The 24138-nt window shown below is 40.6% G+C and overlaps 1 protein-coding gene across 8 annotated transcripts in view; it reads right to left on the minus strand.

Annotated features, from left to right (window-relative positions):
- The window catches only part of TSNARE1 (t-SNARE domain containing 1), a 461960-nt gene that overhangs the window by 147051 nt on the left and 290771 nt on the right, over positions 1–24138 (minus strand). For all 8 annotated transcript variants that reach the window (XM_035566387.2, XM_050708986.1, XM_035566390.2 and 5 more), the window contains one exon: positions 22737–22819. In XM_035566387.2, coding sequence (XP_035422280.1) covers positions 22737–22819 — 83 coding nt within the window. The remainder of the gene's footprint in view (positions 1–22736; positions 22820–24138) is intronic.

The following is a 24138-nucleotide window of genomic DNA, read 5'->3' on the forward strand; positions in this document are numbered from 1 at the left end:
CAGGCTGAGAGAGCGGGGGATGTTCAGCCTGGAGAAGAGAAGGCTCTGGGGAGACCTTACAGTGACCTTCCAGAACCTAAATGGGGCCTACAGGAAAGCTGGGGAGGGACTCTTTGTCAGGGGGTGCAGTGATAGGGCAAGGGGGAATGGCTTTAAACTAAAAGAGGATAGATTTAGATTAGATATTCAGAAGAAGTTCTTTTCTGTGAGGCTGGTGAGGCCCTGGCACAGGTTGTCCAGAGAAGTTGTGGATGCCCCATCCCTGGAGGTGCTCAAGGCCAGGTTGGATGGGGCTTTGAGCAACCTGGTGTAGTGGGATGTGTCCCTGCCCATGGCAGGGGAGTTGGAATTAGATGATCTTGAAGGTCACTTCCAACTGAAACCATTCTGTGATTCTGTGATATGAACATTGTTTTGTAGAATAACACAGAGAGGACACAGTGAGGATATGAGCTGGTGCTGATTGTCCTGTCCTACACAAGTCATCCTGTCCGGACTAGTTGATACACACACCTCAGTGATGATCTTGTTATGGTTATATGGATTATAGTATGTGGGTGCTCAAGTGTGAGCAAAATCTATGAGACAGTATGAGTGAGAGCTAGTCACTGAGATAAATTTTGTTTAAAATAAATATCACTTCCAAGTTTCGTTGCACTGATTTCCTACAAGTTGTGTTGTGAACATATCTATTTCTATCCCCTGACTACAAAGCAAGAGTAGGCAACCATTTCAGATGTAGACTAGCTGAGTATTTCTGGCTTTTGTCAGGTTAATCCCATCCTTCCCCTACAAATAAATAAATAAATAAATAAATTTAAGCAAATTCCACATTTACATGCCAATTTTCCAACTCTATAATGGGAGAAATAGTATTTCCTCTTCTCCTGGTCTCAGAATTAATTACACCAATATGTTGATGTGCTCTGACACCTTGTTACACAGCCTAGAATAGTGCTTGAAGTGAACGAGTAAACCTGTCACCTATAGCCCTTCATGAGCTTAGAAAATGCCACCCAGTCCGGATAAAGAGGGTCTAATATGGAATGTGCAAGTATGGGATGAATGAGAAACAAAATTTACTGTGAGTTCCTTGAGATTATTTCAATTTATGCAGTTATAAGGAGTGTTTAAGGAAATATATCTATACCTATATGTGTAATTGTCAGGCTGGAGTGATATAAAGTTGAAAAATAGCCTACGATGCATTTACATTTTACTTGCAATGATCCCTTTATCCTTTAAACATTTTTCAATAGCTCAAAACTCCCTTTCCACCCCATCCTTACATTTGTTCTGTGAGAAGATACAGGTTTAAATTTTTGTCCAAGGTCATTTTCCTATTTTACATTAATGTTAACATACAACAGAAATACAGGAAAGAAACTACTGTATGTGAGATGAGGGGATGGAGATACATAGATTTAAAGGGACTTTACAGAAAACCAGCACTTTCCTTTTAAAAGGAAAAAAAGAATCAACAATTGAATTTACAGTTCTCAGAAGCACAGCAGGGATGGTACATAATGCCATGAAAGTACAAATTTATAAAAATCTGATAAGCTGAATGACATTTGCAAGAATGCTGCCTTCAAGGGAGTTCTGAGTTGTTAAGGTCCATTGTAGCATTTAATGAAATACAGCTCCTGATAATTTAATCTGATGCGCCTGAAAATTAAAAGTGTAAGCACTTTGTGCACGGGGGCGGGGGGAGCTTATGCCAGTCACAGAGGGTGAAGTTTTGCTTTCAGTGCCTTGAAGATACGAGTGTACACTGGAGTAAGTACTGATTACTGCATTTACTCCAGCAGTACCGTAGAAGAAATTTGAGCCAAATTTGTCACAGAGAAACAGTAACTTATATCTCCTTTTCTTTCTTCAGTCCTCTTCCTTTCCAAAAATTTACAAGGGAATGGAAGGGAAGGGAAGGGAAGGGAAGGGAAGGGAAGGGAAGGGAAGGGAAGGGAAGGGAAGGGAAGGGAAGGGCAAACTGAGACCAAAATTTAGCATTATCTAGCTGTAAATCCAACTATTTAAACCACAGTTTTGCTTGGTAACTAGTACAGATAACAAGGATACTTTGCTTATCTGCTGTGTTTTGCTCCTTTATTTTGGTCATTTCATCCTTCTTTTTGGATACACAACACCAAACACCTCTTCTAATAAAGACAAGGAAATACTTTTGAAGTTTGCCTTTTTTGGACCATTCTTTCTTGGGAGGTGAGCTCAGATGAAAATACCCACACCTTGTTTTTTAGTTAGGACTGAAAATTGAAAATAAGCACAAGCAGATGTAATTATGGAATTTATGTGGAAAAAAAAAAAAAAGAAAGAAGCTTCAAGATAAAAGAGAAAGGAACAATTGTTTTAATCCTATTAAGAGCTTCATTAATGCAATTAAAGAACCTTATATTTCAATTAGGCTCTGTTTCAAGCTGCTTTACTCAAAGGCACTTCTCCCTCCAGTACCATCCTTTAACATACTAGATATGACACACAGTTTGCACTGGTAGTACAATCTTTCTGTCCCACTTAATCTAGCAGGAATTAGGTTCTTTAATAACTTCCATAATTTGGGCCTAAAGGATTTAGAAATGCCAAACAGGGATACAAGTAGGATATGTCACAAGGTCAGATTTCTTTACTTAGTGTGGGACAGCAAACAGTGTTCTTACATTTGAAGGTCACAAAGCAAGCAGAGGAGTGGTTTTCAGTGAATGACAAACAGGTTGCATTTGGTCAGCCAAAAAGCATTGTGGATTTTGTGTATTTTCCTGTTTGTGAAGAGAAGGGCTGTGTCTTCCCCTCTCCAGAAAAATGAAGGAGGATTTGCTGAGGCTCAAAAACCAGCCTTGATACAGCATTTGAATCATGGCTGTGACAAGGGTTGGTGGTGGTGGGCAGGATGGGCAGTGGGCTCCTGGCTTGAAGAAGAGGAGGCAGCTGCCTGTTTTGCTCGTTGAAACACTCAGGAAGGTGTCAGGGTTGAAAAAAATGTAATTATTTTGTAGCATTATTTGCAAAATTCACTGCCAAAATTTTGACTATGAAGAAATGAGGTAGAAGGATAGCGTGTGGAGGGGTCTCACACCAATGGACACTAAAGGCAAAGTAAGCAGAAGAAAAGTAATGGAAAATGGAGGCTCTCCCCTGAAAACTTTCTACATCCTGTACTCAGGCCAGCCCTATAACCTTGGGTGTAGACTCCAGTTTTCCTTTTCCACATTCACTACACCCCAGGAGCTGATTCATCTTGGGCAACTGTACAAGGAGAGGAAATAACTCACCCTGGTTTAATCCTTTGTTCACTAAGACCTAGAAAACACCCCACCTGCACAGTAAACACCTCTTTCATTTGTAATTCCATTTGGCACTCTGAATATTGTTTGGTAAAGGATGGCATACATTTTTCATGACTGTTGGAAGGCCTGGAAGCTCCTCAATTGCATCATTCTGTCACATTTAAATGGGATTTCAAAGGTGAAACACTGACTTTCACAGTACTACCTCTGAACTCTACCTGAACATGGAGTAAACAACTGAAGAACTTCACTGAGTGAAAAACAGGAAATGTTGTTGATTGTGAATGTGAGAAAAATGCTTAAGTGATGAAATATCAAGGAACTTCCTTCTTCCTAAGTGCTTCAAGGAGTCACAATTTTGCCAGTGATTCATCGTGCTTATTCCTCAGTTTGAGGCAGATTTGAGTGTAAAAGCACAAGGGGAAGGCAGCTTTTCACCCTGAAAAGCAATTTTCTGTTTGGTTGCAGGGAAGAAAAAAAAAAAAAAAAAAAGGAAGAAAGAAAGAAAAGAATGAGAAATAAAACTATGTACGAGTTCAGCCCAAGAGGCCTTGCAGACCTGGGAATAAAAAAATTTAAATGAACCGTTGATGTGCTCTGACGGAGAATGCTGTGAAGGAGAAATAATAAAACAAACAAAAAAGAGTGAGATTGAATGGAAGGTTAGCTTGATGTCAAGAGCAGCATCTGCTGCTGTGCACAGAGGACATGAATTACAAGGGTTACCGCATACTCAGTGCTTCTGGGTACCGGATGCTCACCAGCTGAGGTCACAAAGACGTCTTCCCCATAGGGCAAGCTCTAGTCAAGGATGTGTACCATATGAACTTCACTTGATTCTCATGCATTTGTCCAGAAAAGAGCATTCCATAAAATAATTGAATATATTTGCTCATTTTAGGCAACCTGTAAGTGTTGACAGCTAAGCAGAGGAAGAGTCTGATCAAATAAAAGAAGAGCTACTAACGCCAGTTGTCCCCTCCTCCCCTCTCCTGGAGATGGCAGGGATGGCTAAACCTTTTAGGAAACAGCTTTTGATTTACGCAAACACAGGTAAGAAATACAATATAATTCAGTATGTTGAATTATGGATTCAGTATGTGGAGTAGTGATTTAGGATCTGAGGAAGGTTATCCACCATACTGCTTTAATCTGCCCACATCTGTGCATCAACAACCAAATACTGTCCCCACAATGGCACTGTTCCAGCAATTTCACACCAAAACCTCCAAATTTCCTGCATGTCACAGGACAATGTCCCGTGCCACCATGCTGTTCTCTCTGCACCTTCTGCCTTCATATAAAACTAGTGTGATGGACTTGTTTCTTCATTCTGTCTTCTTGATCATCAAAGGGGCACAAGTTGACTTACTTTGTATGTAAATAAGTGAGTTTGGAGGAGGGCACCCACAGTTATAGAAAGGTTTGGTAAACATGCAGATGAAAAGCTTTGGAAAAAACTGGGAGGAAACAGGGCCACGGGAGACAGGTTAAGTGCCTGTAAATACAAAACAAAATAAAACAAACAAAAAACTAAAAAAAAAGGAATTTCTATTATTACTTAGCAAAGACAAACCAGGTAGTAATGAGTAATGGACTAATTTCATGGTAGGGAATATTTAAGGCTTCACAAAAAAAGACACACTTTCAGTAAGCCTGTCAAGTAACTAATCAGGCTGCTAGAGAGGAATGAAGAATAATTTTCACAGGGTGTATATAAAATTCTCGTCTTTTTCTCTGAAACACAGAGAGAATCAAATCAAACTAGCAAAAATGGAAAGGGAATGATACCAGGTAACACATTTGGAGCTTGCTGAACCTTTCCCTGCTAGGGGTGACTAAGGGCCCTCCGAGATGTTGATGGGATGGGTGATGAGACAGGTGATGTGATTTGCAACACAGCCCTCTACTACTGAAAGCAGAAAAAAAAAAAAAAAAGATATGAATAATTATAGGATGTAGCACCTCAGATCCCTTGGGCACAAGGTGGCCCAACACCACTTCTGTGGTTTAGTCTTAATTAAGTGGGCTATCTTAAAAAAACTATGTATTGTGTGGATGCATTTTGAATGCATCTCAACAACAAATCAGATCGAAGGGCTGGTTAAGTTTTTTTTTTTGATTATTATTATTATTTTCCTTCTCACTCTCTCAGGTTTGAAATTAGATGTTTTCAATGATTAAATCAATGATTAAAAGCATACTGAGAAAAACGCAACTGAAAAAACTTTCATTTTGGTTAAAAGTTCCGAAAGTTCTGTGTCTCACCTTCCCATCATGTCCAGCATGGACAATCCATACCAACAGAGAAGTGGTACAAACATCCCACCACCAACCCTCCTTGGGGCACAGGCATCCATTTATCCATTTCCTCCTGCAGCCTCCATTCCACCAACAATCTCTGCCCGTGGGGACATCAGCTCTGGGGACAGTAATGTCTTACGTAGTCAGAGCAAAATTTGACAGAGCTTAATCAATCTGCAGCTTTTACCAGGTTGATATCTGATTGTGCTTTCAAGTACTAGTACACCAGTACATTTTGTTAGCAAGGTGACAAGCTGGAACCAGCTCAGCTGTGGCAGGGTGCAAGCAAATTTACTCATTTTCCTGGGACCCTTAGTGAACCTGCAGTGAGCACTGTGCGACAGAGGTTAAGCATGTTTTGGGTGCTCGTGTCAACTACTGAAGCCCTTCTACAACATGATGTTGTCTGTTAAATAGTTCCAAAGCTAACCAGACTTTGCAGGCTTCACAGATGCTCTGATCCTTTCCAGACGCAGCTCTGCCCCTAGTATATCCCTCCTCATCTTTCACCCTGCTCCTGGTGGGTTCAGCCACATAACAGACTGGTGAATGACAAGGAGTCTGTTGGCTATCTCGGTGGGATGATCCAGGCTCAGACAGAAGTGGTGATTCCAGTGTTTTGTTGCTCCTCCACTCCTTCTATGTAGACATAGGCAAGGAAGACCTCACTAGACTGTGGAGTATGTTTGAAAATCCCTCTCTCTGTTATGTGGAGATAAGCAACCCAAAGGGATAGAAGATTGGTTACAAAATTTAAACAGTAGGTGAAGAGACAGAAGGTCAGTGCATAGAATCAAAACTATGTCTTCCCTTCCACCTTCTGGTGATGAGTCCATCTTTTACTGGTTTCCAGTGGTAGATCTGAAATGATCCTTTTTTGTCTTCTGGAAAGAAGTATTATGAGGACAGACTATTGACTTTAGGAATTGGAATTGTATTTAGAAGACAGACCAGAAAAAATGAAAAGAAAAAAAAAAAGAAAAAAAAAGAAAAAAAAGAAAAAGAAATAACAACAACGAAAACAACAGCAACAAAACAAACGCAAACAAACAAAACCACCAAACAAACAAACAAAAATGACGTAAAGTTTGCCCTGCAAGTGTATGTCTGTTTTTCACTGAAGAACCATCTGTGGATGGCTACACAGTGGTCAACATTTCATCCGCCTCTGCAAACAAAGCATGTCCACCAGTATTTTATGATCTGTTTGAGAACATTCATTCAACATCCTCTTTCTATTGTTCAATCCTAATTGGCTTTGGATGCTAAAACCCAAGGGAGGCTGCAGCAGAGCAGTAAACCAGTACCCATGCTGCCTGTCGCTGAAGGCAATGCTGCTGAAGGACACTGGGGATACATGTTGCAGAAGTAATCTAATTCCTGGTAGCCACTGGATGTATATGGTAATGGTTATTGATGCAGCAGGCTGCTGTGCAACACACGGTGCGCCCAGCCCACAGACACCGCAGGCATTTCACTATAGCTCTGCTCAGAAAGGCAACAGCCTGGGGGCTGAAAAAGCAGAAAGTATCCCTTGCTTGGTTGGGAAGCAGCAGTGTCAGATGGTGGGATGTATTCTGCTCTCCTCATACCAGATTACTTCTGGTATCCTAATTCCATGATGCTCTTCCTAGTCAATGACAATGACATCAAGAGCAGAATCTGACTTTGAGGCTCTTCTGCTGCATGCTGGAAAGCACTCCAAGTAATTACAGAGAAATGTGAATTAAAACATATCAGGCCCTGATCCACTGGATTTTGTTTCTCACCTCCGTCTGCTACTCCGTGGCCTCGTTTTCTATTGCACAGATCAATATGCTGCCTGGTCGCGGGCATGCTGCTCTCATTTCCAAATCCTTGGACTTTCAGGTCTGACTTTATTGCATGCTGTTGGTCTACTGTTATGTTTAAACCTTCCTAATGTGCAATACCCAGAATTTAATGTTCCCCCTGCCAACACGATTTGGCTTTATGCAAGCAGTACCTGTATTCAGCATTCTTTCTCTCTCCGAGATAAATTTCCAGGTGGATACAGTAATATGTCATGTCTTCCCCCGTCTGTCCTCCAGCAATTAACGACCATCACCTATGTGATCATGGTAGAAAAAGATTTGTTTCCTCATTTTACATGGGATTAGTCTCTGTCAGAGCCTAGGGGTCCAACTAGTGCCTCAGTTACCTTTTTATGCTGCCTCTATTCTCTCTTCTTAGCATTGAAAAACCCAGCCCTTTCATATTAAATCAAGAACTCCTTTACAGCCATGAAAAAGCAACAACAGTAGTAAAATAACTGCAATAAATATCCTTACTGACCACACTGCAACTACTTCAAAGAGAGGGTGACAACAAGGTGAGCTGGGAAGTGCCCTCACCAAAAAGGGCTGGGTCTCACACCACCCAAGCATGAGCAGAGCAGGTCTGATGACATTAACCGTGGTCAGCCAAGGGCAGAGTGACCTCCAGACGTGTCTGTACAAGTAAGGGGGGGTCCAAAGCCAAGCTGGAAGGTCAAACCAGTGAGTTTAATGCATCTCCTGCATTAAATGCTTTAATGCATATTTCTTGCCACACTTTGTGATGCAGCTTTGTCCTGTTCTCCCAAAGAATGATGCAGGTCTACAGAAGCATATGTCAAGAACCATTCCTCATGGACAACTTGGATGCTGTCACCTTCTTCTGGCATGGCTGACAATATAACTGCGGGGACACAACCAGCTGGTGGGGCCACGGGACAGCCCTCAGTCTTATTTCATTGAGTAGTATAGATGTATTTCCTCCTGAACAGCATATAAGTTTTCCTTCTTCCTACAAACCCTCTTTATTTCCAACCCATGTGCTGGTTAAACATCATTATCTACTACTCTTCAAGGAAGGTGCCTTGCCAGCCTAGCTCCCACACCCCTCACCTGTGTGGCTCAACAACATCATCCAAAGCACTACTGAAAACATAATCCCTAATCTTAATGACTCCTGTTTGTGTAAATTCTCTATAGAACAAAAGGTGATTGCTAACCAAGGCCAGGACACTTGAAAGCCAGGCAGAAAATGTTTGGATAAGGCAAAGTGATTTCTGGGGTTTGTAACCAACCACCTCTCTAACCAAAGTTGACAGAAAATGCTGAGTCTCACCACCTCTGTCAAAACAAATCAGTGATTTTGGTCCCTAAAGAAGGTGCCTAACAGGAAGACACTTTTTTTTTTTTTTTTTTTTTTTTTTGAGGGGAGGAGGTGGAGGAAGAGGGAAGAGAAGATGAGTACACAAATCAAAGAATGATTCATGGCTGCAACATTTTCTGATTAGATAATGATGGTTTGTGATACAATATGAACATGTCCTATTTACGTTGCACCTTGCCGTGTGATCTGACAGGCAAGAGTAAAAGCAATTATGCAAACACCATCCCTGAAATATGTTTCACAAGATACTGTTACAGATATCTGGTGCTGCAGACTCTAAAATCTCCCCAGAAAGTATTTCATGTTCCTTATTGTTAGGTAGTTTTTTCTTTGTATCTACCCTGATTCTTTCCTGCTACAATTTAAGCCCATTACTTCTTGTTCTTTCCATCTGTAATAAACAAAAAAGCAATGATTATTCTTTTCCTCTTTGGAGCCGACTTTTACGTACCCATAGACCGTTATCATCCTCTCCATCTTGTCTTTTTTAGCCTAACCAACTTTCTTTATTTTTGTAATCTCTCCTCTGCAGCCAGGCTTGCAGGCCCTTAGAGCTCTCCTGCTGCTTTCCCACTCTCACTAACTGGCCTGAGCCTTGAAATGAGAGCCACTGGATGGCACAGCCTTGCTGAAGCCTTTACCAGCACTAACAGAGTTAAATGATTATTCCACTGAGAGATCATGTCTGTGTGGGTACCTACAATCTGTCAATGTAAAGGTTTCTATCAGTCTTCAGAGAGCTTGCCCTATTATTTGATATGGTATGTTCAGTTATGTTACATGGCATTGTATTCCTTTTAGGTCAAAGGAACTAGAACTTATAGAAAAATTGATCACGGCATTTTTTATTATATTGGTGATTGCTGAAAACAGTCATTATTACATTCTTATACTCCTAAATATTCAATAATAACCTCTTTATCTTTTAAAGACACAGCTAGGGAGAGGGTCAGGAAAAGTTTAGAGGCCATGAGAGGAATTCCAGATTCCTCCACTTAGAAAAAATAAACTTACCTGTCTGAACACTCCCCAGTACTATTGAATCAGCAAATACGACCCGTCTAATAGACAAAGCTCTATTCCACTCCCATTAATGGCAAAGAGAAACATACCTTTGACATCAGTAGAAGCCCTAAGTTACTATATCCTTGCAGACGATTTTCTTTTCTTTAAACTCTTTAAAAAAAAAAAAAAAAAGTGGGGGGAGTAGGGAGTTGGGGAAGTATTTCCAGAACAGAGTAATATCTTCTAGGACAGATCCTGAAGAGTAAAGATAAATAAAAAATTGAGTTTACTTTATTTTTTATATGCTTCAGATCTGTGTTAGAATAAGGCCTTCTACAGTATAAAGGAACTGATGCAAGCATTGTTTCTCATAAATGGACAGTACTATTGTCTATAAAAAAGAACGATACATTGACCCTCACTAGGTCAAAAAAAAAAAAAGGGCAAGCTATGAAGAATATACACAAGATGGACCCACTAAAACCAGAGCTACTAAAGTATTCATTGAGACCTACAAAATATAATGGATTTTTCACGCATCCTATAATTATTTTTCTTATGAGTTGTCTTAAAAAAACATAATAATTAAGTTGTGTTTTATGATTAAGGCATGCTTAGTTTAGATGTTTGCTAGTCTTTTAAGATCATTCCACAGAACTCCTCAGTCCCAGTCTGCTCCAGTCTCCCCACTACCTAACCAGGAAGGCAGGTGAATAGCAACGGTGCAGGCTTGCACTCAAACTGTCTCCCTGTGCAAGGGTCAGGAACCCAGGAAGAAATTAAGGAAGAAATTCTTCACTCAGAGGGTGGTGAGGCCCTGGCACAGGCTGCGCACAGAAGTTGTGGATGCCCCATCCCTGGAAGTGCTCAAAGCCAGGCTGGATGGGGCTTTGGGCAACCTGGTCTGGTGGGAGGTGTTCCTGCCCCTGGCAGGGGGCTGGAGTTAGATGGTCTTTAAGGTCCCTTCTAACCCAAACCATTCTGTGATTCTATGATTCTAACCCACCAACCTATCTGCTGGCCTTCTGGTTCCACTGAGCTCTCCAGGATGAGTTTCTGCGGATGAGCTTCTGTTGGAGTAAGGGACACTGATATTGATACCATTAGGACATAAAACTGCTCTGCTGTAGAGGGGCATCTAGCACGTGATCCTCAAACTGGGAAATGTCCCACTTGGCATGACCACCTACTAAAGGCTGGGTCCATGAGGTGGAAGCAGAAAAAGATGAAACGAGGTCTTTGGTGCCCCTAGCTTCTAACCTCTGTGTCACTGTTGGCACAGACACCTCATCATCTCAAGGCATCCACATGCAACAAGGCACTTTCTCCTCCTTTTCTGTGGGGAAGAATAAGCACATCAGAACACAAATTCTTTATGCTTTAGAAATGTAACAAGAAGCCTCTGGCAGTAGAGCAGTGATTCCTTCTTTCTTTGTGCTTTCTTTGCCACTGTACCTGTAAACTTCGAAAAAGCATTTTGTGGCTTTGGTTCTCCTTAGGATTTTTGTCTTTGTGGATGCAAAAGTCCCTTCATGTTTTGTACTATGCACTAGAGGGATTTCCTTGCCTTTGGAGCACCTACTTCATTTTATGTGCCTTGGTGATAAAATACTAGAGCTTAAAAAGTCCTTCCTATCTGTGTATGTTTGCCTTTTTCTCTGCAGGACCAATACTTTTCAATTAATTTGAAGAATATGTGTAAAAGAGACATTCTTGCATTACAGAAAAATCTGTAAGGCGAATCTTACAGGAAAATACCGTTTGAAGATGGATTCTCACCCCACCAGAACTTAGAGGTAGTGTAATGAAATACATGTGGTTGCTCAACATTCACAAAAGATTACTTCAAAATGGTAAACAGCAATACAGAAATAGATATGCTGGTGCTGATATTAATTGATGATGGCCTCCACAGACGATGAATAAATAGATAAGCTATGACAACTGATACTAGTCAGTTGTAAATGTAGCAGAAACAGGGACATTTCTTACCTGGTGTAAAAATCTTAACTCCAGGCAGCTGCACACATTTATACTACCTGAGGATCAATAATAGAGGTTAAAAGAAGCCCAGGGTTTGATTTTCTTTCTACTGAATGGATAGAAATAGAAATCCAGAAGACTGATGCTGCTGGAAGTTTGACCAGAACCAGGCAAAGTGTGGTTTCCACGTTCAGATTTTCATATACTCCCAGGGAAACCAAAACTTAGTGGCAGATTTTCATTTGGGTGAATGTCTGAAAGAAGCTTCTCCTCATTCACCTAGAATGACAATGAGTCTTTTCAAGTGCAACCTCAGCCTCCTACATTTTTAGATTAGTTTAATTGCACTGAGATCACGGATGTGATTTTTCATGTGCACTGTTAATTGCAATGTAAGAATAAAGCCTGCAGAGCTTGTTGGCTAGTGATTTGTCTATTAAGAAATACAAACATTAATGATAAAATTGTTGGGCCTACTGAGACAGAACTGATAGCTGGCTAACCTGGCAGGACTGGCTGGGTTTGCAGCTGCTCAACTGTATTTGCGCAATATATTGGACAGGACTGCTTCCAAAAATATAAATATAAATAAATAAAAGAAAATGGGGGAGGGATGGGATTGTCCATGAAAGAATTTTCTTATTTAGCTAACAGGTGCAGATCTCACAAAAGCACTAGGAACTATTGAATACATAGGACTGATGTCTCATCTGGCCATATAAATATTTCTGGTTCTTCATAGCTTTTATAGCCTGAATCAATGGACTCAACACACATTCCTCTCTTAGCCTGAACATATTGCAAAGAAAAAGGAAGCAACTGCACCAAAACAAATTTAATATTAATTTCCTATAAAGTGCAAGGCCCAGCTGCATGTTTCCCAACTTAAGCCATTTTAGCAGCTTACAAAGATCTGGATCTCTCTCTCTGTAGTTTCTTTTGTTAACCAGGGAGTCCACAGGGAGTCTACATCCCAAACTTTGCTTTCCTGTTAGATGACAAAAATCCACAGCGAACTGTCTCTCTGACATACAATCTGTGTCCAGAATATCTGCTTTACATTAAAGAAGATTAAAAATACATCTGAACAGCTGATTTTCAGCTTAAAAGTTAAGCTCTGACTTTTACCTGCTTTTTTTTTTTTAATAAAAAGAGCCAATTAAAAGATTTTCACTTCAAGTTTATCTCACTGGGAAGTCATGTTTGTTGGATTATGATCAATAGCAAAGAGGTAACATCAGTTCTGATGCTTTCTAACTCTCAAGCATAATGAGAAAAAATGGCTTGCTTGATACTGCAGTCCAATAAAAATATGATGAATATAATTCAGCTCTAATCTTAAATGTTATGTGTTCGTTTTTTTTTTTTTTTGAAGTTTCTGTACAACTCAATGCATATGAATTGGGTGTCAGTGTTCGGGTGTTGGCAGCGGGGGGCTGCCATGGTGGTCTCTGTGGGAAGAGGCCAGGAGCTACCCCATGCCAGACACGCTAGGCTGGAATGCTGGTTCCAACTTGCTAAGCCTGAAAGTTAAGCCAATTTTCCATTTTTCCATCTTTTTCTTTTTCTTTTTCTTTTTCTTTTCTTTTTTTTTTTTTTCCCCACTTAGCCAGTCCATATCTCACCAATTTGGCTATCTGTGTCCATACCTGATGTACGACATATCTACACACATATGTTCGTGTCTAAGCACCTGCTATAGTCATGGGAGTATCCTTCAGAGCCCACCGCAAAGATTAGGAAGTGAATCAGTTAGATCCAATGTAGACATTTACTGGGGAATCAGCTGAATATTCTTCCATTAACTGTTGAGTACACTGAATTGGCAGTTCAGTTGTCCACCCACAAGCATCCAATTATCGTTTGAGATAACCTCATTCTCTATGAATCTTCTAAATAAAGATAATCCTTATGTGATACTATTGTAGAAAATGTTTTTCTGAAGTCCAGAAGTCAAGTCTTTCTCATCACCTTTGTCTGAGCAAATTCTTTATCCTCACAAAGAAAGACAGTCAATTACTTTTTCAAAGTAAAATGAAATGCCATTTTGTCCCAGTCTCCACTGAACTTTATGCTTTTAAGTCTTCGTTTCAAAATGTCTTCAAGAGCTTTGTGTATTGCTGCAGTTGGGTTTAGTGAGACTATAATTCACTCTATTGTCTCCTTTTGAGCATAATTAACAATTCCTGGTTTCCAATTCTCATAGTGCCAGGCCATTTTATAACTTTACTACAAATGTATCCCAGCAGGTCTGTGACTTCTTTCAGGAATATGGAGAAAACCTTTAATGAAAGTGCTCTCAGGTTTTGCCAAAGTGGAAATAAATGCAATTTCATTATCCATAACTTCTTCCTTCTTACATACTGTTTTCTCTTCATGATTGATATTGTTATTGTTATTAAAAACAGTAGGGAAATAAACACTTAATTTCTGATCCACTTCTGACCATTTGAGACACCCCAGGTTCTCTGCAACATTTAAATATGACTAGCATAGGTGACTTGTGATTTTCAGTGGAAAAACAGTTTACTAGAGTGGAAACCAGGAACACTGTCCCTATTAAAAAGATGAGCTGATAAACTGACGCTTGTGAGAACCAAGTAAAACATCAAGGCACAGAAATCAGGATATAAGTCCTCATATTGGAATTCTATTATTAATTTCAGTTTTTGTTTTCAAAAACAACATGGCATCTTTACTGATGCTTATTATCAAAACCTGATGAAATACCTCAGGAACGATGGCACTGTTTGGATGGTGTCCCTGTGCCAGAAAGGAATCACTCAGAAGGGGCTACCCACTGAACAGCACAAGGCTACACTGCCCATCCAAGAAGGTTTGCAGGAGAGGTTTCCAGCATGAGCACTGACCAAACCCAATAATTTTCCTACTTGATGAGATCTGACAAGATCACAGCCCAGCATAATACTGCTCCAGGCTATACAGCTGGGACTCAAACCGGGATACTTATTTTCTATTCCTGGTTTTCATCGGATGTCAGGTTAGGTATACATCTCCAGTGTTAAAATTCCCAACTTCCTGGTATTCCTAGAACCCTTAAATGGCATGTTTAATACTGTTTCTCAAAGATTTGACCTTTGGGCAATGCAATTGGTTGTATATGCTGCCACTGGGCACAAGAATGACTCGAAATGTGGTTTTCCACTCGGTTACCAAGGATTTCCATTCACTCCTCATTTAAATGAGACCATTAAGAGAAATGTAACTCACTACTTTATGCTGCTGTCAGCGAGGGAAAATTGCTTTTTAACCTCTGATCCCTCAAAATGAAATTGTACCATGGAAAGAGATTTTTGTTAAACAAACAAAACAGAGGAACAAAAGACAGTATGTGATTTCCTTCTGCCGTCTCCAAACTGTCGCGGATCAGATTTGCTCAGCTTTCACACACAAAACCCTTGCCTTCGAAATACCAAATCCAGATTCCTGTGCATAATGTAATGGATGTTCCTAAACCTTGACATGATCTATCCCTAGAGCTGCATAAGTACAAGGCCACTTGCTGTATGGTTGCTAAACACCACAGCGACTCACTCGTCCTCTTGCCAGTCAGAGCAGCTTCATCAGCGATGCCTCACTGCTAAACTTACCCTCACCCCTTCTGCCATATCCTTCCCTCCTCCTCTATTCTTCCTCTTTTTGTTTTATCCTTGAGAAAGCAGTGATTTTTGCTTAAATACAAAGTGAGTTCACAGTAACAATTTTTTTTTTCCTTCCAAAAATCCTTCTCGCCATGGTTTATAGTAAAAGAAAGAAAGATTAAACTACCACCTGGCTGAGTAAACTGTCTCTTGTTGACAGTACAAATGAAGAGATGTTCAGCTGTGATTATGAATAGCCCGAAAGATTTTACCTTCACATGCAAGAGCACCCAACTGCATGACATTCAAAGGCTCTAAACAAACTCTTTCCCAATAAATATTTGATCACATGGATCCATTATTTACAGAAAAAGGATGGGTTTAAATAAATGTTATGGCTCAGACCTCACTGAGGTTAAGTTGCTGCATTCACGCAGATCATTTATCACTTGGACTGCCGCTGACTCGAACACCATTTCCTATAGTAAGCAGCTGCTTTGTAAATGGGCTGCATTAAAATAACAGTAAAAAAAAAAAAAAAAAACAAAAACACGCAATCAGAATTTGCTGCAAAATAAAACACTCTGAAATCTGAAATCCCAGCCCATCTTTAACAGAGAGCAAGTGGAGCAAAGGAAGCACAAGTTTCATCCCAACCACCTGCTGCTGTTACCTGTTCATCAAGGGAAGGTGAAGGGCGATGCAATGTGGCCTGGTGGCCACACTCCTTGCATGCATTAAAAGGAGTGTGGCCAGCAGGTCAAGGGAGGTGATCCTCCCCCTCTACTCTGCCCTGGTCAGGCCTCACCTGGAGTACTGTGTCCAGTTCTGGGCTCCCCGGTACAAAAAAGACAGGGATCTCCTGGAAGGAGTCCAGCGGAGGGCCACAAAGATGATACGGGGCCTGGAGCATCTTCCCTACGAGGAAAGGCTGAGAGACCTGGGTCTGTTCAGCCTTAAGGAGAGAAGACAGAGGGGATCTTATCAATGTTTACAAGTATCTTAAGTGTGGGAGACAGAGGGATTTGGCCAACCTCTTCTCAGTGGTTTGTGGGGATAGGACAAGGGGCAATGGCCACAAGATGGAGCACAGGAAGTTCCGCACCAGCATGCGAAAGAACTTCTTCACAGTGAGGGTGACGGAGCACTGGGACAGGCTGCCCAGGGAGGTTGTGGAGTCTCCTTCTCTGGAGATATTCAAGGCCCGTCTGGACGCCTACCTGGGCAGCCTGCTCTAGGGAACCTGCTTTGGCAGGGGGGTTGGACCCGCTGATCTCTCAAGGTCCCTTCCAACCCCTACAATTCTGTGATTCTGTGATCCTGTAACTGGAAAAAGCACTGCCCTGGCCAGCCTTGCACGGCACACAGCGTGACAAAAGGAGGTGAAAGCAGGAGCAGACACTCAGCAAGGAGCAGCTCCAAGACAACACAGACTGTGGGAGGACACATCTGATAGATGATACAGGCAAACATCCCTATGTGGTAGGTTCTGCGCAATCCGGGACAAGCAAATTAGTGGGATCATTAGAAGGGAGTGGACTTTTGAGAAAGCAGTGATGCTGACAAGCAGGCATCAAACAGGAGGATGGAGGCACTGGGACTGATGGAGAACATGAAATAATGTGGCTGAATGGGAGATAGAAGGGGTGGAAGGAAAACAAATGGAGGAAAAATGGGAAACTTTGAAGTTGGAGAAATCAGTTCTGAGTGAGTGGGACTGCAGACCAAAAAAGAGGAAGGGGGTGGAAATTGGGCATGTTTGCGAGCTTCAGCCAGCTTGGGTAGGACTTTTTGACTAACTGGAGATCACAGCACAGACTTGTGAGGACTCTGGATGGCGGCAAAGTTTCCCTCTGCTGCTGAAGAGGGGATTAAGGCTTAGTCATGTAATTACACAGTCACTTTGGTATCGGCTTTTGCTTGGAGTCCTTACAGAGCTCCGAGCTCCTATGGCAGCTTTAATTCAGCTCCCATCACATTCACAGGCAAAACCTGACAGAAGAAAGAATAGCTTCATAATCCCCCAAATAAAACTTCCAAGTGCTAATTAGCCAAAGCAGCAGCAAACTCATCCATGCTCGCACTCCTGACAGACACAGCAAAGCAACGGCAATGTGAGGTTGACAGTTTACCCTGCATCTTACAGCTAGGGCAAGATTGTCGGCACATCTTGGTCCTGATGCCTTACCAGACCCTCGTTCTAGATGAAGTAGCTGTGAAGCTGCATTTCCATACAGGTAGGGAAGTTGCAGGGTCTGATCCCATCGTGTTGTGGTGCTAACTGGTTAGCAGCTACAGTTTAAAAATGACTAGCTTTTAAATGATTTAAGGACAGCGTAAGTCAGGATCTTAGGGCATACCCAAAGGGACAAGGAAGAGAAATTCTGCATTATCACAGCATTTATAAATAAGAAGTGCTTTGAGATGTTAGCATGCTAGGAAATTTAAAAGAATATAAAAATGTGATTTTGAAACTCAATTTTTCTTTCTTTTTTAAAGTACTGAAGAGTTATTTGTGCGAAAGTTGAAGCCAGCCCTTTAACGGTGGTCCCCTGGCAATAAGATCTCTCTGCAAATGTCACAGATTTATGAGGCTTTTTCCTAAAGCTCCAGCCTTCAAAGTGCCCCTCTGTGTATCCCTGAAAGCCAGGCCCAGGAATTGCGTCTTTACAGGAAAAAAACTCATTGTTCTTAGACTACACAAGTGGGTCACTGAACTGTTGCTTGCCTTTGCGATGCCAGTGAATCCAAATTAGCTTGACTTCCACGGAGGATACAGGGAAGGAAAGCAACCAGCATTAATCAGAGCGACACAAGCAGCTCTTCCAAAACAAATTAGCTTCAACAGTCAGCACACAGAGTCCTTCAGTCAGCGCGGCCAAGCTGAACTTAGGCCAAACTTACCGTCAAAAAGAGTAACTGGTTTAATATGTATCCGCGGAGTCTGCGTTTGTTTCTTTTTCTTTCTCCCAATCCATCTGCAGGAAGCTATGAACAAACTGCTCATCTGACCACATCCAGCCCCTCTGTGTGATGTTCATCACACCTAAGCTAATCTCAGAAGCAGGTCCTGAAGCTGTTGGGTGTCTGGATCCCCCCTTTTTTCCCGATAAAGAGAAAGGTGATTTACATGGGACTTATTTTCCTAGGAAATGTTTGCAAGGTAATTGCTGAAGTCTGGACTTTAGAGACAGAGAGGAGAAGAGGCAAGCCCAGAGAGTCCATAGGACTTATGTTAGACATTTCTGTAAGACAAAACAAGACGTGTAGGAAGCAATTCCTCTTCCCTGTTAGTTTAAAAGGAGTCCAGACACGCACCTCAGCCACACATGCCTCCACCATAGGCATTTGTGTTTGGTCTGATAAATCCCTACCTTCCAGAGAGCAATTCACCCCATGTTAAAGTTGGCATCTTAAGGCAGGTGGGATGTATTACCTCCTCTAGGGGGAGGACAGTGATGTTTCAGGTGACAAATATGGACCATAGGTATTAAAAGGCAAGGGTCACCATGTCTTCTTTATGTCCAAGAGAAGTGAGATCTCACAGAAAGGAAAGGCACTGAAGCAAGTCTACTGCCAGAGACTGCTTCTTCTGGTTTATTTGCCAGACTTTTTCTCCCAGTTGTTGTTTTTCTAACTTGACTCTTCTAGTGAAAAACAGGACAATTAACTAAAATTTTCAAGTTTCTGTGACCAAAAAGGGGTTTCATATGGAAACACGCCTCTGTTCCTCTCGTCCCGGTATCAATATCCAACAATGCATTTTGACCCTGCAAGTTTCTGCACACACTGCGGTCACCAGCTTAACTATTATCTCTATTGAAAGAAAAAAAAAAATTCTGTAATGATAATAATTTAAGATGAGAAAAACAAATCTGCTAAGAATTAAAAAAATATATATTTCTTCCAAAGCTCTGACAGCTCCCACTAAGCATTTTATGCCTATGGGATGTCATACTTTTGTTTTTGTTGTTAATGATTCATTACAAGTTCACCTATTACATCCTCTCTTGCAGCAAAAATATAGCAAGCACATATCACCCAATATAAATCAAGCATTGCTGAAATCAGCTCATATAAAATGATTTATAATGGCAGGGAAATATTTATGGAAATAAAGTGATTATGATATAAGACATTTTTTTCTACATCATGGACAGGCATAAGCATTTAGTAATTATTATAAATTATAAATAGCAATTACTGCTATTTTTCTACAGCATCCACATAATTTCTCTAGTATCTGAGCACCACACAGTCCTTAGTGAATTTGCCTGGTGAAGCAGGGAAGTGTTATCGTCAGGGGGTGAAGTCTACAGCTGAGAAAGACTACAGGCAATGACACGGCTTGTCAGTTATGGACTCTGGGACTTCCTATGGCATCTAAGGTCAGGAATATAATAACCAATTGAGACCATCTACTCCCCTGTCTGATCCTGCCTCGTACAACAGTAGTAGTGAAGCAAGCTGCCCCAAAAAGTCCACAGCTCGGTTGGTGTCTTACCTCTGTGTGGTGACCGTTGAGGAGTTTCACCTACCCCACGATGCAGACTGATGCAGATGCTGGGGTTTTTATTTTATTTTATTTTATTTTATTTTATTTATTTAGTTTTGTTCTGTTTCGTTTCATTTCATCTCATTTCATTTCATTTTATCTTTTTCTTCTTGGTGGAAGAGTTCAGACGGAGCACATGAAAATTCACATTGAATAGTAAAATGCTATTGCTAGCACCCACATCTCAAGATGAGTGAGCCCCTTTCAAAATTTAAAACGCAGACGAACGAGTTCAGCAGGAAGATATTTATATTTGTTTAAATATCTCTATCAGTGCATAGAACCTAAACGCCTCATTTTGAACAACTTAAAGAAAAGCTATTTACTGATGCTTTGTTATGTTAATGGTTGGATTGGGACTGGTGCTCCAAGTGGTATTGTTGAAGTGACTGCACTTCATTATATGCAAACATTATGCTAAATAACCCATCACTTAGTCTTTATTCTTGGCAGAAATCCCTTCATTAAGGTCTACAGCAGGTCTTTAGCTTGAATGTTTCAGCAATGTTGACATTTCTGATTTCTCAATTTATGTATACATTTGTAAATATAGTCACAAAAATATTACATGCACACAAACATACATTCATATACATATATACATATAAATAGGGATAAATAACAAAGGTATGTTAGCCATTCTGCATTTACAGGACAATCCCACTGTGCTAGAGGTCATAGGTAATAGCCAAATGCATTAATGAATTGGCAATTAAAAAAAAAAAAAAAAAGAAAAAAAGAAAACTGTTCAGTAAGATTTAAATACCAGTCTGTGCTTCTGATCTCTGAGCAGCACAGGAGAGTGCAGAGAGCAGAAGAGGATTTAAAGGGTGTAAAGCTACAGCAGCTCCCTATAAAGCAGTTCACCACAAAGCCGTCCAGCTGCTCGTTCTCCGAAATCCATCCTAGGTATTTCTGAAGCAGACAAATCTACACACACAACCTGGAATGATGACCTATACTTGCAATGCACTGTCCATCTATATGGTAGTGGCACCAACATCAATTCCTACAAAAGCTCTTGAGGGATGTGTGACCAGGAACTTTCTTGTCACACTGTGGGAAAAATGTCCTTACAGACATAAAATGGGCAGATATCAGGGCACAAAACACAAGAGGCACTGTATACCACTTCACAAACCCCAGGCAGCAGGCCAGCAATCAAAATCACAAAACTTTCACCCATTTTTCTGCCCATATCTCATGAAAGAGGTGACAGAGAAAGTTGGGGTTGCACACCATGATCCTCATCCAGCAGTGTATAGGAACACTACCTGTCCTCTATAGGAAACCTAGATTGCACATTTTCTTTGGCAGCAGAATTTATCTAAGCAATTTTTTTGTATCCAGACTCGTTTCAAGGGCAAGGGAGAATCCAAAGTGTTTTCCTATAAATACCAGTCAGTACACAACATCTCTTTATGCCCCTAGTAGTGGTTGACTTGCTAAGGCTGACTACATCTTCATCTTGATCAACATATCTGAGGAATAAAGGACCTCCTAACTGGACAGGTTATTTCAGTAGTTCCCGCTGGCTGAAGGAAGCAGATCCTTTCCACTATGCTGAGTTCATTTTCTGCCTGACTACTCCTTGACCTTCTTAGCCAAAATTGTTATTAACTCATTTACAGCTTTGTGATCTTTCTACTGTCAAGTACTAAATTTATTCTTGTCTTATATTAGACTTCACGCTGTAAAAATGCAACAGCCTATTTTCAAGGCAAATGCAGGATTAAATGCATGGTGACACACATTATCTTGAATATATATGACTTCAAAACCAAAATGTTGCTGAAGACCACACCTAGTTTCCATAATATCAAAGCTCTACAAAAATTGTTCTTATTACCCACAATTTACAAGGTACATTTCACCAGGAAATGAGTTGTAGATAATTTTAAAATCACGTTACTCCATTTCATTGGAGTAAAGTGCTTATGTTTCATTCTCCTTCAGGCTGGAGGTTTGTCCTAGACCTTCAGAATTCATTGTGTCAAAGGATCAAGGAGGAGGCACTAGGTACTCACATGCATCTCAGCTACATTTTGTCATAACAAGACTCCAGATACATGAAAATCACCTTGATGTTCAACAAATCGATTAAAGATTGAGGAAAAGAATGAAACCGTAGCAACTTTTGTTCTGTTAATCTAATGCAAGCAATAACATTTTTTTCTTTGTTTGATTCTTCTTTTTTTTCCCCTTCCTTCATCCCTAGGAAGTACTAAATATAACCATCAACCAGTTCTTCTGGTCAAGCTATTTTCAAACAAGATAAATGCTTTTTTTTGTGTGTATTTTATTCTTGCTCCAGTGAAGGAAAATTAGGAAAACAAAACAAAAACAACACTCTGGTTGCCTTTAAAAAGTGCTGAACGCCTTTCCCGTAACCATTATTCACCAGCCACATCACGTCTTTTGGCAATTCTGTTGTTTTTGAAAAGCGCTGTTGCCTGACTATAGGGAAACACTCCAATAAGAAGCACATATACCCTGATATGATGCACTTTTTTTAACATCTTTCCAAGAACAACAGTAGCTAATTGTTGAGTTTCCTACTGGGAAACAGCTCTTTAATATGCAGATCTCTAAATGACTCCTCTATTGCAAATTGCCAATGCTACAGTAATTTAATATATATATAAACACATAAAAGTTTAGCTCTTACTTAGAATATGCTTTATCATCTTTCCAGGTAGCACAAATCCAACGCAGCCCATGTGCCATGTGGTTCACAGTCGTCAAGTGTTCTCTTTATTTTAAATACTATTACTGAATGTATCCGTAGGGTTTTTTAGACCCACTTACTTGGTGCTGACTGGCTTTTGCCAACTGCTCATTGGCTGATTCTACATTAGAAGATGCCGTCTCAATGTTGGCTTCAATACTATCTGCAAATTAAGATAATAGAAGATAATTAGAGGGTACAAACCTAAAACAAAAAGTTTATACCAACAGCGATTCAGCAGTTTACTCCCGGACATAAAGAGACAAGCAGCTTCTTGTTTGCAAGTCATTGCATTAGAAAGAAATAGGAATTGTACCCCATTTTGATGAATTAAGGCACCAAAACCCATCAGTTAGAGGCAGTACGACTGTCATCTCTCCATGTGTCCCGAGATAAGATGGAGGTTAGCATCTCATCCCACTCCCATGAAATCAATGGAAAGACCGATAGCACATTCACACGAAATCAGCTGAAGACTGGCAAATTCACTGGATTAGAGTTAAATTACAGAGGTGACCTAGCAGATTTTATTCAAATTTATCTCATTATTAGAGCTCAGGGATGAGGTTCATCTCATTGTGGGTTATTGACCATACTCCAGTGTCTGTATTTGAGCAAGTCCCCTCTTACGCTATCACAGTCAACGGAGAGCAAGTCCACAAGGTGAGATTCATCCCAATACAGTAGCTACCTCCTGATGATCAGATCAGACGAATCACAACCTCAACTCCTGGATCACGTTTCCAAGCTGCAAGAGAGATCTGCACAGGCATCTCAGAATGAGACAAATTGCCAGTGCCTAAAATTACGGGAGATGAATCTCACCCTGGACTGCTAGGTCTGAGGTTGGGAGAAACTGAAGGAAACATGAGGAATCAAAATGAGTCTAGAAAAGAAAGACTGACAGCCACACATTGCAGCTGGCAGTGAGAGAAACCCCCAGTTCCATCAAAAACAAGATTAAATTTTGGCTCCGGAGCTGTGCTTAGAAAGCAAGATGGAATTGCTATGGCATAAAACCTTTTGTGGTTTGTGTTTTAAATGGAAATCTTAGAAACGTTGACCAATTTGTCCCCTAAGAGATGCACAGTCAGTAATTTCTGGCCACAGTGGGAGAATATGTGCACTTGGTCTGCTTATGTGGGTTTTACAGCAGAGACAGCAGAGATTTACACCGCAGAACACATGAAAATGATCAGAAGGAATTCAGTCCATGTCAAAGATTTCAGAATAAGGTTCCAGAGATTTCTGTAATCTTTAGTAAAATTAACAGAAATTATTCAGCTGATGGTATGAACAGTTGGATTAAGTCAGAAGATTTATTTTTTTACCTTTTTTAAAAACAAAAACAATAACAAAAACAAAACATTAGGAACATTAAGCCAACTGGCTACTTTTGTGATGGATAAATAAATGAAGGTTTTCACATAAATGGTGGAAGGTAGTTGTGTTCAGTTTTTGTCATTTTTAGTGAAAAAGTGT

Source organism: Cygnus atratus, chromosome 2 (assembly GCF_013377495.2).
Source record: "Cygnus atratus isolate AKBS03 ecotype Queensland, Australia chromosome 2, CAtr_DNAZoo_HiC_assembly, whole genome shotgun sequence".
Classification (NCBI taxonomy): Eukaryota; Metazoa; Chordata; class Aves; order Anseriformes; family Anatidae; genus Cygnus; species Cygnus atratus.